General features: G+C 34.1%; 1 protein-coding gene across 1 annotated transcript in view; it reads right to left on the bottom strand.

Annotated features, from left to right (window-relative positions):
- Positions 1–18,021, bottom strand: part of LOC132738074 (nuclear anchorage protein 1-like) — a 163,264-nt gene that overhangs the window by 33,441 nt on the left and 111,802 nt on the right. The window contains exons 40-51 of the mRNA XM_060725500.1: positions 17,294–17,458; positions 15,882–16,028; positions 14,781–14,987; positions 14,187–14,321; positions 13,458–13,577; positions 12,771–12,890; positions 11,804–11,839; positions 8,300–10,615; positions 7,724–7,976; positions 4,906–5,036; positions 1,261–2,940; positions 658–943 (exon numbers count right to left, since the gene is read on the bottom strand). Coding sequence (XP_060581483.1) covers positions 658–943; positions 1,261–2,940; positions 4,906–5,036; positions 7,724–7,976; positions 8,300–10,615; positions 11,804–11,839; positions 12,771–12,890; positions 13,458–13,577; positions 14,187–14,321; positions 14,781–14,987; positions 15,882–16,028; positions 17,294–17,458 — 5,596 coding nt within the window. The remainder of the gene's footprint in view (positions 1–657; positions 944–1,260; positions 2,941–4,905; positions 5,037–7,723; positions 7,977–8,299; positions 10,616–11,803; positions 11,840–12,770; positions 12,891–13,457; positions 13,578–14,186; positions 14,322–14,780; positions 14,988–15,881; positions 16,029–17,293; positions 17,459–18,021) is intronic.

The following is an 18,021-nucleotide window of genomic DNA, read 5'->3' as shown; positions in this document are numbered from 1 at the left end:
TTGAAAGGTATTTTAATAATGCTTGTTCTGATGTTCTTTTTCTGCAGTTATTTTTAGTTATGAACAAAATCATTATAATTCTCTTCTGTTTTTGTAAAATTACTGTGCTTAAATGCTAATAATTACTACAGGCTTGTTAAAGGAATTCAATTTCAGTTTCTTTTGTTTTAACCTTTCAATTTAAATATTTCTATACATGGTAACATTTCTTAAGGAAAAAGTTAGTTAGTAAAATCATTTCATCTCATGCAAACTGTAAATATTTTTCTAAAATCTATGCTTTTACCTTGTAATAAAACAAGCATTTTTTTCATTGAACAATTGTGCTGTAAATATTATCTATATTACTGGTCAGGGACCATCAACCGGACACTTTTTTAACATTTTTCTGTACAGATTTCATAATTTTTAACCTAGAGACCTAAAAATTTGACACAGTTCAGCAAGGTTCTTCTCCTAACTAACAAACTAGTACTGAACAAAGAATATAGTAAATTAAGCATTTTTGGGGCCGTCAGAGGTTGGTGGTTGTCCGGTATTGGTGGTCTCCAACCAGTACACAGCTGTTGCAAATCTATATGAATTTTTGTTGTAATCAAAAGCAAACAACCTGTTAAAATTTTTTATAACTTACAATATAATAAAATAAGTACATACCAATATCTTCTCCAGCTCTTAACTTGAGAGCACCAACTTCCTCCTGATGTTTTAGGATGAGTTTATTTGTCTCACTCTTATGTTTCCTCTCCATCTTGTTCTTCTGATCGTGCAACTTCTCCTCCAGCTCTCGAGAGTGTTTCCTCTTGATGTGCTCGATCTCGTCCGTATATTTAATACGCATTGTGGCCAGTTGAGTCTCAGTGTCGTGATGTGCACGTTTTGTCATCTCTTCAATGTGTCGCTGATGCTCATTAGATAACTCATCTTTTAAGTTCATCACCTTCTGTTTTACAAAAAATGTCAACAATAATCAATTAATTTCAATGTTTGTTCTACATTTTTTTTCAAATGAAAAGCAACACTGAAAAATAGAGTAAAACCAGCTTTAAGTTTACTTACAGACATTAATAAAATTACCAACACTCTTAAAACACTCTTGTTATGTCAAAACTAACTAGATACAGCTACAGTTAATAATGCTAACATCAAATATATAATTCAATTTATTAAAGCCTTTTTTGTTAAAATTCACACACTTGTGCAACCAATGACCGAAAAACTAAACACTGTTATATTTGCATGAAAACAAAGCAAACTTGCCTGCACAAAATCTCGCGCTGAGAGATTTGACGATGACCTAAAAAGTTGAATTTCCTCCTCTGCTCTTTCTAGTTTTCTTTTTAATCTATTCAGATTTTCTTCACTAGGTAATGTATCATAACTTAATTCATCATGATCAGTTACTCTGTCAGGTTTTGTTAACAATGCTCTATCAACACGACCTATATTTGACCTGTCCTCTATTTCTATTTCTTCAAGGTCAAGAGGTGATATATTTTCCTCATCAAGCCTCTCTCCTCTCTGGATTTGCATCAATGCTGTTTTAGTGATTAGAAGTTCTCTCCTTAACTGTTGAATATACCTATCAGCCTCTGAGGCTGAACCTTCACCAGCACCCATACCTTGACCTTGACTGGTCTGTGACCTTGAATGGAGTGATTCTTGACCTTCACTGGGATGCTGCTGAAAATATTCAGCTCTTTCAGCTTCAGATGAACCAATATGACCTCTCCTGCTATGACCTGGACTTGTTCCACTTCCACTACTATGGCTATAACGTGGTCTAATATTTCCATCTCTGTCAAATAATTGTCCATCTTCATTAACATATCGTTCGTTCTCACCCCCATCAGATCGAGTTGCTGTTTGGTAAACCTGTCTGTCTTCATCAATTGTAAAGGATGCTCCTACAGTTTGCCTTTCAGCAGCAACCCTTTGTTGGTCCCTTCTGTCAAAGTCTTCTCCATCACCATCAAATGCAGGACTTCTTCTTGATGAAGTGGAATGGCGACCTTCACTTCTCAGGTCACTTTGACCTGATTTTGGTGAGATACTGCCCGATGACCTTTTATTTCCATTTGGTGACCTTGTACCTTCACCTATCTGATCTAATTGTTCAGATGTTCTACTTGGTGATCTATGACTTTCAATTCTCTGCTCATTCTGTGCTTCAACTGGTGAAGCTCTTGTGGATGATTTTTGACTTGATTGAGAATGTGGGCTATCCCTTGTTGGTGGACTGTAAGCTTGAGCAATAAAGTCCTGAGTACCTACAGTATGTGGACTTGAGTGTCTAGAACTTCCTCTAGAACTGGCTGTATGAGCACTTCCTGGCCTGCTTCCACTGCCAGACCGATGACCTTGACCTAAATCAATACTTACAGTGCGGCTACCAGAGGGTGAACTATGAACCTGACTTGCTTCACTCCTCTGCATATCCTCTGCAATAACTTGGACAGCATAAGGTCTCAGTTGTCTTGGTGATAGACTTTGACCTTCAGGACTGAAGTGTGGATCTCTGCTTTGATGCCCAAAAGACTGATGGCCAGAGTCCTCTTGGTCACTTACAACAAACCCGCCAGGAGTGTAAGAATGATCTGATTTTCCCTTGGCATGTTGATCTCTTAGAGTTTGGTCTCTGTTACTGCTTGAAGTTCCAGGTGTTTCATGTCCACTTCCATCACCTTGACCATGCTCTCTATCAAGGTCATCCAGTGACCTTTGAGGCTGACCTTGGGCCTTTGTTACTGACCTGAGAGCTTGTAGTTCTGTTTGTAACTCAGCAATCTGATTATGCATAGCTTGAATAGTGTCTGCCTCATCATCTTTAGATTTTTTATGTGTTTTATGGATATTTTCAATATCTTTATCACGTTCTTCAACTGCAGATTGAGATTCCCTGAGATCTGTCTCTAAATTCAATATCATCTCCTCCTGGCTCTGTGAAAGCAGTGGGGGACAAATTAAAATGTTAAAAGCATTTGTTTTATAATTCATGGTAAGGTCTTACTGTATATGGAGTATCTTGTATTAGAAAAAAGCTAACACAAGGCAGAGAGGTTTTGGAGAATTTCAATAGTTATCAAATTATTGTATTCCTTCAACAGAATGATTTCAAATTTCCAAAACATTTCTGCCTTTTCCACACTTGATTCAAATCTTAACCTTTCACCAATAGTTTTTGTTTTTATTTAAAATCAAAATCCACAACTCTACTAAAGTTAGATAAAAGCTATTCAAATGTTAATAAATTGCTACCTTTTTATCTATAAAAGCAGGATAGCTAAATATTGTTCAAAATCTGTGTAACCATAGTTACCCATAAAAGCAATAGAGTAAGTTGAAACATATAACCAAACAAAACAGCACTCAATAAGAAAACAAAACACTCCTCATTGGTTCAGAACAACAGAGTGATAATGTATCCAATATATCAATAATTTGGTGTGCAATGATTAGGCTTTAATTTCTTTAATGTTGACTGATTCAATCAACAAGAGCTGTCAGAAGGACAGCGCGCTCGACTTTTTTAGTGCTTGCCTATAAAACAAAACTTTGACAGTTAAGGGCACACAAGACTTTAACTAGGAATTTCTAAGTACAAATCAAGAAACATTTTCACAGAGTTATCTTCTCTTGCTTACAGATAGGTCTCATGATGGCACATAAGATCTCCAACTTCCAAAGTAATATCTCAAATGGTTAGGTCAACAAGTGGACAAGAATGAAAATTTTAACTGAGTTTCTAAGTCAAAAAGGGCCATAATTCAAATAAAATCCTTAACAGAATTATCTTCTCCTGCCATGTTTGGGACCATGATGGTAAACAAGTATTCCAACTTTCAAATTAATATCTCAAACAGTTCAGTCAAAAAGTGGACTGGTACTAAAAACTTAACCAAGATTCTAAGTCGATAAAAGGCCTTAATTTTTAAAACAAATCCTTGACAGAGTTACCTTCTCTTGCGTACAGATGGGTGTAATGATGTGAAATAGCATTAAAAGTTTCAAAGCAATATCTCAAAGGGTTAAGGCAATAAGTGGATTTTACCCATATTCAATGTATTTTCTAAGTCAAAAAGGGGCATAATTCTGTCAAAAACCTTGACAGAGTTATGTCCTCTTGTCTGTTGATGAAGGTCGTGATGGTAAACAAGTATGGTCAGTTTCAAAGCAATACCTCCAATGGTTTTGAAATAAAGTGAGGTGGTACAAAAAACTTAACCAAGCTCAATACACTTTCTAAGTCAAAAAAGGGCCATAATTCTGTCAAAAACCTTGACAGAGTTATGTACTCTTGTCTGTAGATGGAGGTTATGATGGTGAACAAGTATGGTAAGTTTCAAAGCCATACTTGTAATACTTCTGAAATAAAGTGGGGTGGTACGAAAAACTTAACCAAGGTGTGACGCCAACGCTAACGCCGACGCCGACGCCGGGGCGAGTAGGATAGCTCCCCTTTTCATAGAAAAGTCGAGCTAAAAAGTTGTGATTACTCAATTTAGAAACACCCATTCCTTACAGGTTATCTTTTTTGAGGGAACACTTTAAAAATTAGAGCAATGATTAAAAAGCTTCCTTAAAACTTCTCATACAACATCCTCAAAAGATAGTTGTGATTTTTGCACAATAACATGCGTTTCTATAGGCTATGCAAGACTTCCAGCTGATTAAAGTAATAATTCTTATAGGGTATGCTTAGTTTACAATCAAGATATTATCATTCAAAGAAATAGATGAAAACAGAAATCTTGACAATGTTATTGTATGTTAATTAAGATGATTTGAATTGAGAATCAGATCCAAATTTCTGTCACAGTTCAACATAAATGCTGTTAATCATTTCACTCCTATTAACAATGTTGTACTGAACCAATAAATGAATCAATGTTGTTAAAACCTTACCTGTAACTGTGACCTGAGTGAAGCTATAGTAGATGTTGAACTGTCCTCGTCCATTTCTTGCCTAATTTTGATTACCTCCCTTTCTTTCCCTTTAACCTCTTGTTTCAACTTGGTAACTTCTTGTTCCTTTTCTGTTTAAAATGGAAAGAATACATCATTAATCATAGAATCTCTCTTTCATTCCAGCTATTTGTACTGAAATCACATTATTATCAACATACAGATGCTAAGTCAAAGCAGGTTCATAATAAGCATGGTAAGGATTAAGAACAATGGTGACTTTTTATACAACTTATTTACTTTTGATTTTCTTTTCAATGCTGATTTTAACACATGTTTTGTCATATCACAATCGTTGATCCGCCTTACTGGCTTTCCTGGATAACTAACAATATCAAATCAATGAAAATATCTGCTATTATCAGTTTAAAGCTTAAACTTAGATTTCATCTCACTCCAGTCTAGAAGGCCTACATGCCATGCACGATTGATGTAAACATACTAAAGAAGTAAACAAGAGGGCCATGATGGCCCTGAGGTCGCTCACCTGTATATAGGCCCCCCCCAACCCCCACCCCCCCCCCCCCCCCAACGTTGCAGGGCCAATTTAACCCAAGGGCTTTTATTTGCACAAACTTGGTAGACACCCATAAGAAGATGTTTCATGCTAAACATCTAAGCTCTAGCTCATTGGGCTTTTTAAAAGAAGATTTTTTTAAAGTTTTTACTATACACATATAGTTAAAAACAATGACACCCCTGGGGCAGGGCCAGTTTTGACCCAAGGGCTTTTATTTGAACAAACTTTGTAGACACTTACTAGAAGATGTTTCATGCTTAATATCTAAACTCTAGCTATTTGGGTTTTTTCAAAGAAGATTTCAAGTTTTTGCTAAACACATATAAAGAAAATCAATGACCCCCGGGGCGGGGCCAATTTTGACCCCAGGGCTTTTATTTGAACAAACTTGGTAGACACCTATTAGAACATGTTTGATGCTCAATATCTTAGCCATAGCTTTTTGAGTTCTTTAAAAGAAGATTTTTTAAGTTTTTACTATATGCATATAGGGAAAATCAATGACCCCCCGGGGCGGGGCCAATTTTGACCCCAGGGCTTTTATTTGAACAAACTTGGTAGACACTTATTAGAACATGTTTCATGCTAAATATCTTAGCTCTAGCTCTTTGGGTTCTTTAAAAGAAGATTTTTTAAGTTTTTACTATATGCATATAGGGAAAATCAATGACCCCCCGGGGCGGGGCCAATTTTGACCCCAGGGCTTTTATTTGAACAAACTTGGTAGACACACACTAGAAGATGTTTCATGCCAAATATCTAAGCTCTAGCTCTTTGAGTTCTTTAAAAGAAGATTTTTAAGTTTTTACTATATGCATATAGGGAAAATCAATGACCCCCGGGGCGGGGCCAATTTTCACCCCAGGGCTTTTACTTGTGCAAACTTGGTAGACACCCATTAGAACATGTTTCATGCTAAATATCTTAGCTCTAGCTTTTGGGGTTCTTTAAAAGAAGATTTTTTAAGTTTTTACTATATGCATATAGGGAAATCAATGACCCCCTGGGGCGGGGCCAATTTTGACCCCAGGGCTTTTATTTGAACAAACTTGGTAGACACTCACTAGAAGATGTTTCATGCCAAATATCTAAGCTCTAGCTCTTTGAGTTCTTTAAAAGAAGATTTTTTAAGTTTTTACTATATGCATATAGGGAAAATCAATGACCCCCGGGGCGGGGCCAATTTTCACCCCAGGGCTTTTATTTGAACAAACTTGGTAGACACCGATTAGAACATGTTTCATGCTCAATATCTTAGCTCTAGCTCTTTGGGTTCTTTAAAAGAAGATTTTTTAAGTTTTTACTATATGCATATAGGGAAAATCAATGACCCCCCGGGGCGGGGCCAATTTTGACCCCAGGGCTTTTATTTGAACAAACTTGGTAGACACTCACTAGAAGATGTTTCATGCCAAATATCTAAGCTCTAGCTCTTATGGTTTTTTAAAAGAAGATATTTAAAGTTTTTTCTTTCGGTTGCCATGGCAACCAGAGTTTTGCATGGAATTAAATTCTTTGAACAATTTTTAAAGGTGACCACCAAAGGAACATTCCTGTGAAGTTTGGATGAAATTGGCTTAGTGGTTTATGAGGAGATGTCATTTAAAGTAAAAGTTTACGGACGGACGGACGGACGGACGACGGACGGACGCCGGACGAAAAGCGATCACAAAAGCTCACCCTGTCACTTTGTGACAGGTGAGCTAAAAAACTGATGACAAATGTTTAAACTGAGAACCTTGATAATTGTTCCAGGTGCGTACAGAAACTTGAATTTATGTTATCACAATATAGACCAAAAAGTATATTATAACTTTATAACAATGTCATTTTACTTTCACTTCCATCTTATACATTCAGTGTACAGTACTTCAAACTACATATCTAAGTTTATTCTGCTGATAATTTTCTCCATGTTTGTTTGTTTCATTTTACGCCTTTTCCCAACAGTATTTCAGTCATATAGGCAGGTAGTTTCCTAACCATCGTTCCTGGAGAGTTACACCAGTACTAGACAAACTTCCTCCGCGCTAAACTACCAAAGCATCTCCCAGGGATCAAACCCACACCAGAGAGTTAACTGGATAAGAAGTCAATGACTCTAACCCCTTGACCACGGAGGCGGTTTTCTCCATGTCAAGGTAAGTGTTAAATCAAACAGTACAGAAATTCTACATTTCAAGCATGTGTCTATCCCCCCAATTACACTAATGTTACTAATCGTCACTTCATACCTACCTTTAAGTTTATTTCTCTGGTCTCGGATAGTTTTCTCCTTATCAGAGAGTGTTTGCTGTATATCAAGTCTAAGCTTCATATACTCCTGGTCCTTGTTTTCAACCATCTGTAACTGTTGTTCACTCATCTCCACAGCTTCGTTCAGGCTCTTCTTAACTGCCTCAAGCTCTGTCTGTGATGTCTTCAACTGTTTACGAAGTTTCTCAATTTCACCTGGTTTTACATCTGGCATCTCCTCAGATTTCTTTGTGACCTTTAAAAATAGTTTTTTGTTTTTTTCTAAAGATCTTTATTGTACATTTGTTTTAGTATATTTTGCATGGTTTACTCTCTTTTTTCCACATACTTATCAACATGTACTTTGATTTGAATATATAATTAAATTTTGTGATTTTCCGCAAAATCTTAAAATTGGAAAATTTTTTAGCTGTATTTTTCAATGTCAAAGAGCTATTTCTTTGCAATAAACCTGTACATTACTACTTAAATACAACAAAAATAAATATGAATTCATAAGAATTCATCAGACTATCAGTCTTCCTTTGACAAATCATCAAATAGAGAAAAAACACTTACCTTTTCTACTTCATGTTGAGTATGTTGAAGTTCACCTTGTAGTTGGTGTATCTGTTCCTCACGCTCTGTCAGCTGACCTATTGTTTGTCTCAACTTCTCTTCTGTCTCCTGAAGCCTACCACTGGTCACTGACAATTGTCCCGAAGTCTTCCACAGCTCTTGCTGCAGATCTCTCAAGTCTGCCTCTCTTGAGGCTAGATCAGCACTAACACGGTTTAAATTGGCATCTGTTTCATTCAATCGTTGTCCTGTATTTGTTAACTGTTCTGTTGTTTTCTCAAGTTTTTCTTGAGTAGCATTAAGTTGTTCCCAAACATCATAATCTGGTTGCTTATTGAATGCCTTCAACTTTTCTTCTAACTCACCCACTTCTTTCTTCATTTTCTTCTGTAACTGCTCTTGCTGAATTTCCAATTTTACAACCTGAGACTGATACTTTTGTTTCTCTGATAGAATCTCCTTAGCTTTATCAGATTGCTGTTTAAATTGAAGAACCTGCTGTTGAAGTGTATCAACATCTGTACCAAGTTCAAACGATCCCTGAGATCTTAATTCACCTGATTTTGGACTGGTTCTACTTAAATCACCACTGGCACCTTTTTCTTCAATTCCATATTGTTTCTTAAAAAGGTTCAATTCTTCAGATAAATGTCTTATTTGGTTACTTAATTCTTTCTCTTTATTGACTTTTTCCTCCAAATCATGCTCCAGTTCTTGGATTGTTTTGATGCTCCCACGTCTTTCTTTTTCTTTTCTTTCTCTTAATTTTTCGAGATCATTGATTGCTTGAACACTGTCCATTCTCTCCCTTGCCAGCTCATCTTTTGTCAACTGAAGTTCTTTCTCAATTGATTTCACTTGCTCATCTGAACTCTGATCAAGCCTTTCTTTCACTAAATCTAATTCCCTTATCAGTTCATCCTTTTCTTTTTGTATATTCTCTTTTTCAGTTTTAAGAACTTTCACTTCACTGGAATTCTTTCTTTCTAATTCTGCCTTGAAAAGTTCAATCTCTTCTTGAGCATCTTCAAGTTTATCACTTCTAGCTTTTTCAAGCTGTTGTTTCACAAGATCTAGCTGAACCTGTACCTGCCTTGCCTCTGAACATTTTTCCTCATATTGTTCTTTATAGAAAGACAAACTTTTGACAAGTTGTTTAGAATCAGAAGCCTCACCACCTCCATTCAATGACATTTCTAGATCAATACTCTGACCAAAGGTACTTTCACTTCTACTCCTATAGGTTTCTAACTCTGCCTGCAATTCTTCTATTTCATCTTCCTTTTCTTTAAGCTGAATTTCATCTTCATAAGCCCGGACCTCCCTAGCTGATTCCAATTCTTCTTCAAGTTTCTGAACCTTTTCCTCAGCTTTTTCCAATTCAATGGACTTCATTTTAATCATTTTGTCCTTTTCAATGATAACAGATTTAACTGAAGTAGAACTTTGGCTTTCAAGCTCCATCTTAAACTGCTCGGCTTCCTCCACTTGCAGTGTTTCAACTTGTGATTTCAGCTGTGCAATAATAAGCTCTTGTTGTTGTATAACTTGGGACTTTTCATCTTCATCTTTTGGAGGGGGTGGTGGTTGAATTTTCAGAGCTGACTGTAATTGACTTTTAAGACTTTCAATTTCTTTCTTCTGCTCATAGATATGTTCACTTTTCTCATCATCGTCCATTGGAGGAGATGGTGGTCTTATCTTCAGAGCAGCATCAATTTGCTTCTTTAATGTCTCATTTTCAAGTCTGAGATCCCTGATTAGCAAATATTTATCATCCTCTGACAGGTTGGCATCCATTATCTGTTGCTTCAATTTTTCTATCTCTGTGCGTAGTCTTAAAACAACATCAGTTGTTCTACTTTCATCATCTATAGGGGGACTAGGTGGGCGACCTAAAGAAGCTGCCTCAAGCTGAGTTGACAATTTTACTATCTCTTCCTTCAGATTCTTTATTGTTTCAGATTTTTCATCTTCAGACAGTGGTGGTGAAGGTGGTCTTCCCAGCAGTTTCTGTACATGTTCCTTTAACGACATGATCTCCTCTTTCTGCTCTGTGATAAGCAGGGACTTCTCATCCTGAGACAGTGGGGGTGAAGGAGGTCTGCCAAGGGCAGCAGTTTCAAGCTCTTTATTTAACCGTTCAATTTCAATTGTCTTTTCTGTGATAATTTTATCTTTCTCATCAGCTGTGAGAGATGCAGTGGAATTCTGTATGGCAGCATCAAGTTGTTTCTTGACATTCTTCAGTTCCCTTTCCTTGGCAAGAATTTGATCATCATATTCCCTCACCTGTTCTTTGTACTTGGAAATGTGCTACAAAAAATACCATCAATATAATCAAAATTTTCTAAAATAACTGCCATAATGCCATGATAATCATAATTAACATGTGAATGATTAATCACAAAAATGACATAACCAAAATAATATAATTTTTTCCCTCATCTTTTTTCCTAACTGCATCATAATAAGGTTATTCTAATACAGTTACTGAAAGCACCTTGGCCATGTTGATTGCTGTTTACAATATGAAAAAAAATAGTTTAATCCTAGCAGCAATAATATAAGAGTAAGCAAACAGCCTGTAAAGCTTGACAATTGTTGTCATTTATATGTGAAATATTTGAAGATATTAATAAGTAATTAAGTGAAAACGAGGCAGTGTGATTCATTGCAACTAGCTTTTTTTAAAACTCTTTTTACACATTTTCAATAAAATATATTTCATATTTCTCTATTATGACAGGGTATTTCATTCTAAAAGCTTGTCCTAAATTTCAAGCATTTAATTTGTAAAAAAAAAATCCAAGCCATTTTCCCCCAGCTATTAACCTGAAATGTACATGTATATGGTAATATTTGGTGCATCTAAGCCCTAACTGGTGACGTAAGCTTTTAACAAATATACAATTAAATGTGTTAGTTAGATTTATGTGGTTGTCACAGATTGATCAAATTCCAATATCTGAGGTAACAAAAATTAAATATGGAGACCAGTCTCAAACTTATGCATTGATTGGCTGATTCAAATTCAAATTTTCAATTTAACCAATGAAATTGTTTTGCTGACAGACTGGTCTTCATGATTATTCTTGTAACCTCAGGGTAAAAAGCTGCAATAAGTTTTATGTGGAATTTATTCGTTAAATAAAAATGTGAAATTACCCACACCAAAAAACAATTTCTTTTTTGCAACTTTTTGTCTAGAAATGATCAATTCAGTTGTTCTGGGAAAGATCATTATTATGGAGTAAGGTAGTATTTCAATTTATAATATTATTTTACATATATGTTTTGTATATTATATTAAACAATACAAAAAAGGTTAAATACTTCACAAGGTATACCACTTTTTAAATCAATATTATTTACATATACATGAAAACAAAAAATATATTTTTATTGTCACGAAAGTCAAAAGTTGTTAAACAGGACAAAGGAATATGAGTCTGCCCCAAAACAAACCACAATGGATATAAATGGGACCAATGGTGTACCAACCGAAAGTTCAAGGCCACTGGAATGTGGAACCTCCTCCTAAACGGTAAATAAAATACAAAAATATCCTATATGTTTGACATGAAACTAAATAAACTTATCTGATATATGTAAATATATATTTTTTTCTTTCGACAAAAAAGTGTGCAGCGGACATTTATTTTACTTGATTTTCTTTTAACTACATATAATTTATAAAAACTCAAAACTAATTTGGCACTACTTTTAACTTAAATATTGCAGATTTATACATAAAACTGTAAACAATTTTTTTTTTCGTTATTCTTTTTTTCTTTTCTTGTTATGAAGTTCCAGGTCAGAACTCATTCTTAGGCAGTTATAATAACATAATAAACAATTATTGATTAACAAATATTCCATAAAGTGTAGCCTATAATAAATTACTATGATTATTCTGAAAACTAAGTTTGTGTATTTCAACAGAAATTTTATCTACAGGACACAATAATTCAAAATGAAGTGAAAAAAATATCAAGTAGAGATCTATGCTACAAAAGAGCTCAATACAACAATATCAAAATGTTGTCATTGGTTTTTTTGTTTTGTTTTATTAGGTTTAAAGTTGCCACCCTGACACAGTTGAATTGTATGACTGATATAAGAAGGACATCAAAATTGCCACTTCAAACTTGCATAAGCATAAAATAAAACAATCACATTCCTGAACAAACTTGAATTAATATTTGCAATCATGGTGTATTGAGCCTCTGAATTGTTTTTGTAAGGGTTTCAGTATACATGATTTTCAAAGAAGATAGATCTTTTCTTTAAAGTAGACTTGTATATAAGCACCAGCTAGAAAGGAATATAATAGAACCTTCCTGAAAGAAGTCACCAGCCCATAACATGTTGTAGGGGATTTTACTCAGCTAACACTTCATAATGAAACCCTTGGGTTTGTAACTGATGGATATAAAAATTCTATCATTAAATCAACAGATGCACTTACTGTTTCAAGAAGCTCAACTTTATCTGTCATCTCAGCCAATTCTTCCAACTTCTCCTCCACCACATTGTCTTTTTCTCTGAGATCTTTCTTCAGTCTCGCTATCTCAACCTCGTGTTTTATCTAGATTAAAAAGTACAATTTTTATTGTTTTTACTGATTGATTAACTTTCATCTGTTGTAACAAACCAGACAAACAAGTCCTAAACAGGTTTCTTCTTTTTTATAACCTATCAAAGACGTAAATACTAATTTTGCAATACCTTGAATACATATCAATGCAAAGTTCTCAGTAAGCTTATGAAGACAGATTTTTTTCCATTTTTTTTTTTTCAAATCTGTAGTTCCAGGTTTTCTCATAGCATTTTTAAAATTAAACATATATATTTACAGCTATACGTCTTCATTTCCATCAGCTTCACATATTCAGGAAGAATTCTTTATCAGAACATTATAATATTCCACAAACAATTTTGCCAACAGTTACCATGAAGTTTATATTATAAGACATTTTATAAGTAAGGGTATAACATTATCTGAGTTTTAAGTCCAACAAAAATGTTAAATTTTTGCATTTGCATTTGCATTACTTCAGACCCGGCAAGTACCTGCCAAATCAAAGTCACTGAATGTCTGCAAACTAGTTCAGTAAACTTGAAATTAAAGTGTCAAATATTTTGTGATACATACTACAAGTGAGTGGTCATCGGTGGGTGATCTATCGGTCAGCTCCTTGGTCAATGATTCTATCTCTCTGTCTTTCTCCTCTAGCATTGTCTGAACAGTATCAAAATCTTCCTGTAACTTATACTGAAAATCAGAAATTCTAAATAGAATCAAGTTGTTCTTTACATTTTAATCAAGTAAGCTTTATATTTGACTTTTATAAGAATATATTCAATATATTTGACCATAAATCTTGACCATGATAAATTTGTACAAATGACTTTTGAATTTGAAACTGTCCGTTCTTAATAAGATGAACCTAGCTATGATAAAACTAAGTTAAAGTGGAAAACAATGTATTATCAGGCTAAATTGCAAATATGATCAGGTTTGCATTTCTCTATTCAAGAGATACATGCAAGTCACCATTGCCACTAGTACATAATGGGTTTAAGCTGTCAAATTCTGAGATAAGCTTTCCTAGTATGCAAGCTGGTGACAAGTTGAAGTTACACACTCAATACTCTTCCTTCTAATCTTATAGAGCTCTGATTGTTTTCTCTTAACATCACAAATTATCTTAAGCAATAAACACTTTTTTGACATAAATCTTGAAGTATTTTTTAATCAGTCTTATTTTTTTCAAAATGGTAATGATTTTTGTGTATAGTTTCAGTAACCTTGAATACAAGTAAACTTGAATACAAGTAAACAGTTTTTAACTTTAATTTGAAATGATTGAACATGTGATACCTGGAAGTCGGAGAGGTTATCTACCTCGGCTTGTAGGGAGTCTACCTGTACTGTAAGCTGTGTTACCAGCTCCTCTTTCTCCTGTATCATAGACTGTAACAGACCTACGTCATCAGGTAATCCTGGTATCAAATCCTGTATAACATATGTACATATATGATTTAGATTTATTTAATCAAAGAAATGTCGTCACCATTTCAGCATTTTCAGTTATTTAATGTGTTTAAAAGTGATGTAAAGGTTTCAAACTACTTTGGTGTTTTGTTGAACTTGTTTACATGAAAATAACAAACTGACGAAAAATACAGATTGGGTAATCATAATAATATTATATCAACAGATGGAAGTCATTTGAAACAGAAATGTCCTAGATTTTCAATCAGGTTAATACTGCCTTGTTTTATTTTCATATCAATAATAACTAGAAAGATGTCCAAAGGACAAAATTGTCCCATGCATTCAACTGATCTGGCAGTCTACAGAGAGATAGCATGACAAAAGAACAGACAGACAGGGCTTCATTTACATGCCCCCACCCCCAACTAGTAGGCATAAAGATTTATCACAAAATAACTTTACATATACAATAATCACCTGTTCAGGTTTGGATTGAAGTGCGAGGATCATTTCATCCTTCCCTTGAAGATCTTCCTTCAAGGTAGACAACTCTGTCTGAATAGTGACTAAATACTCCTCCTTGTCATTAAGAGCTGCTCTAAGGGCCACTAATTCTGACTCGAGACTCATCATCTTTTCCAGCCTTGAGGCCTCAGATTCCTCCATTTCTTGTTGGATACTTGCCTGTCATTAAATCAAGATATATCAGTTAAACTGCTTCCTTTTCTTTAAATATGAGCTACATTGAAATAAGTTAAGGTATATAACTTTACATTGCATGTAAAAATTTAGCAAGCTTTATATTTTTCAAGGCTAATATGGAGTATTTAATCTAACAGTTACATTCATAATATAAATACATTCATGCTTTATATCTGAACATTTCATGAATATAACATTCTTTTTCATTGCAAATGTGTCTTTTCACTTTAATACCAATGATTAAGATACACAAAGCCACGCAAAAGCAGAAGAAAAAACAAACACACCCCCACCCCTGAGAATGTTTCTACCATCTTAACCTATTGTAGCTTGTTTAGATTTGTATCTTTAACAAGAATGTCAGCAGTTAAATAAAGACATAGGATACAAAAGAAAGCATGCTCAATAATTATTGTAGTTGTTAAATGTATTAGGTATGAAATTCATAGAGGTTATGGAAAATATCTAACAATAACAAATAAAATCTGAATAATATGTTAGAAGAAAATGAAATTAAGATATGCTAAAGTTAGTCAAAATGACAATGAAATACAGTCAAAATTGTGCTAATAAAATGAATTGCTAAAAAAATTAATTGATTTAGATATATCATGTATAAAGTGTTGTTGTTTTCATTCTGTTAAATATATCATTTACTAGTATCTTTAAAATGGTGTTCTAATGTTGCTGGTTTTTTTTGCTCCAAATTTATGACAAACAGAATATTTCATTCCTTTTTTTTTATTCATGTGATTGGTTTTATTTAGCACAAATTTGGCAGCATATAGAAAATGTCTCTACACAATAAGATAAGAACACTCCCGTCACCACTATCCCACAACAAATGTTACAATGTAAACTCTGCAATATTTCTACCTTTTCTGAGAATGAAGCTCCTACATTCATGAGGCTAGAATCAGGTGTTAGTGAATGATCAGTGAATGCAGCAGACACGCGGACAGACTCAGATATCTCTTTCTCTTTCTGTTTGAGTTCGTCTCTCAGTTCTTCTAACTCTTCACACTGTTAGTTAATGTTCGAATGGTTATATACTAAGTTTAATATGTTAGTCAATCCTTTCTTTCCAACTATATCTTAGTAGTCAACATTTCCTACTATTACTGTGAAATCACTATTGTATATAGGTGAAATAAAGATTGATATTAAATTTTTGTTGACTGTTTAACACAAACTAAAACTGCAGCTTTTTTGTAAAATATAATTTTTAAATGATGGCAGTCTATTATCTTCCAAACCCAAAATTTGACTTGAAATTATCCTTGTACTTAAAAACAACATGATTTCACAGTAATGGTACATATCATTTTCTGGCCAACTTTAATTTTGTAACAGTTTTAATTGTCCTAAACTGCATTCCTAATTGCTAGGCAAATATTCAGCATCAAATTTCACTGTGAATTACTCAACATGCAGACCTTTGGTATATACACAATTTTTTCTTAATGCAAATTTTGTTTTAATTTCCCAATGAAGATGATGCATATGAAGTTAGAAATGATTTTTTACATACACAATTATTTGGATACAATTTTTTTAAAACATATATATAATGTTAGTTTAAACATGCTAATAGTAAACTATACAAATATATACAAAGATATATCTATATTCCCAAAATCTACACTGACATGCTCTTTCTATCAGAAGTTCAAGCCCATTCACTGTCCAAACAACTAGAATTATATCAACTTGTTAGGATATCTACAACTTCATGCTAACAAATTATCTACAGTTAGAAACATGAATAAACAAAAATGTTAAACATTATTATCTTGTAACCATATAAATGTTAACTTTGAATGTTAATTTTTACTCTAAACTAGTTTTATTGATTGTACATTTTTAACTGGCTCTTTTTTTTTAAATTACATGTATTATTCTAAAGTTTATTTGTATGACCCTCGTCAGACTGGAACAACATATCTGAGATTTTCATTTCATAAGTTTATCAACTATCAGACAGAAACTTTAATCTACCAACTTTTTTTGATCATGTACCATGAGATAATACATATAGTACATGTACATACAAACTATAAATAGCAAAATTTTGACTTGTACAGCATTCAAAACACTAAGCAAGATCCGAAAGCACTGACCTAAAACCATCAAATTTGACACCACATCCTCATCATCCCAGGCTTTTAAACAATCCATTTTTTCATCAGACCATCTTCATGTGTTGTGATTACCACCATATTAATGTTCTACTGTTATCTACATTATTATACCTATGTAAGTGTAACAGTATAAGTTAATGTACATACCAGGTTTTGTACACCTCGCTCTGCCTTCAGATCATTGTAGTCAGACTGTAGACGGAGGACTTGTTCTGACAGATGATCTATTTCCTGATTCTTCTCCTCCAGTAAGTTCTGAGACAGTCCTGATATATCTGTTATACTTGATGCCTCAGACAACTTCACACGCTCCTGTTACATTCATTAACAAGGTATATTTGAGCCGCGTCATGACAAAACCAATATGTGTTTGCAACCACCATGGATCCAGACCAGCCTGCACATCTGCACAGTCTGATCAGGATCCATGCTGTTTGCTTTCAGTTTCTCTACCTGTTTTAGGGTTTGTAAGTGAACAGCATGGATCATGATCAGACTGCGCGGATGTGCAGGCTGGTCTGGATCCATGATGGTCGCAAACACATTAAATTGGCTCATTTATATGACTAGTAAATTAACCAGTAGAAGAATAATGATTTGAAATTAAATAGTAAACTCTTTTACTACAATATTGGAAACCATAAAGGCCACATAACACCCAGTCTATCTGATAAATTTAAAACATCCAAGAAAGACACATACACCAATCATTTGGTTAATTCAGTTAAATACAATCATTCATATACTGTTTCGTACATACGTTCTACAGAGAAAATTGAAATCATTCTCTTGACTTCAATTAATTTGTACTTCCTAATGCCATTCTTTAAAAAAAAATATATTTTCAACATCCAAAATAATTGTTCCTTTAAAAT

Source organism: Ruditapes philippinarum, unplaced genomic scaffold (genome assembly GCF_026571515.1).
Source record: "Ruditapes philippinarum isolate M1 unplaced genomic scaffold, ASM2657151v2 ctg1914_1_1_1_1, whole genome shotgun sequence".
Lineage (NCBI taxonomy): Eukaryota > Metazoa > Mollusca > Bivalvia > Venerida > Veneridae > Ruditapes > Ruditapes philippinarum.
This window is presented reverse-complemented; position numbering and strand designations above follow the sequence as displayed.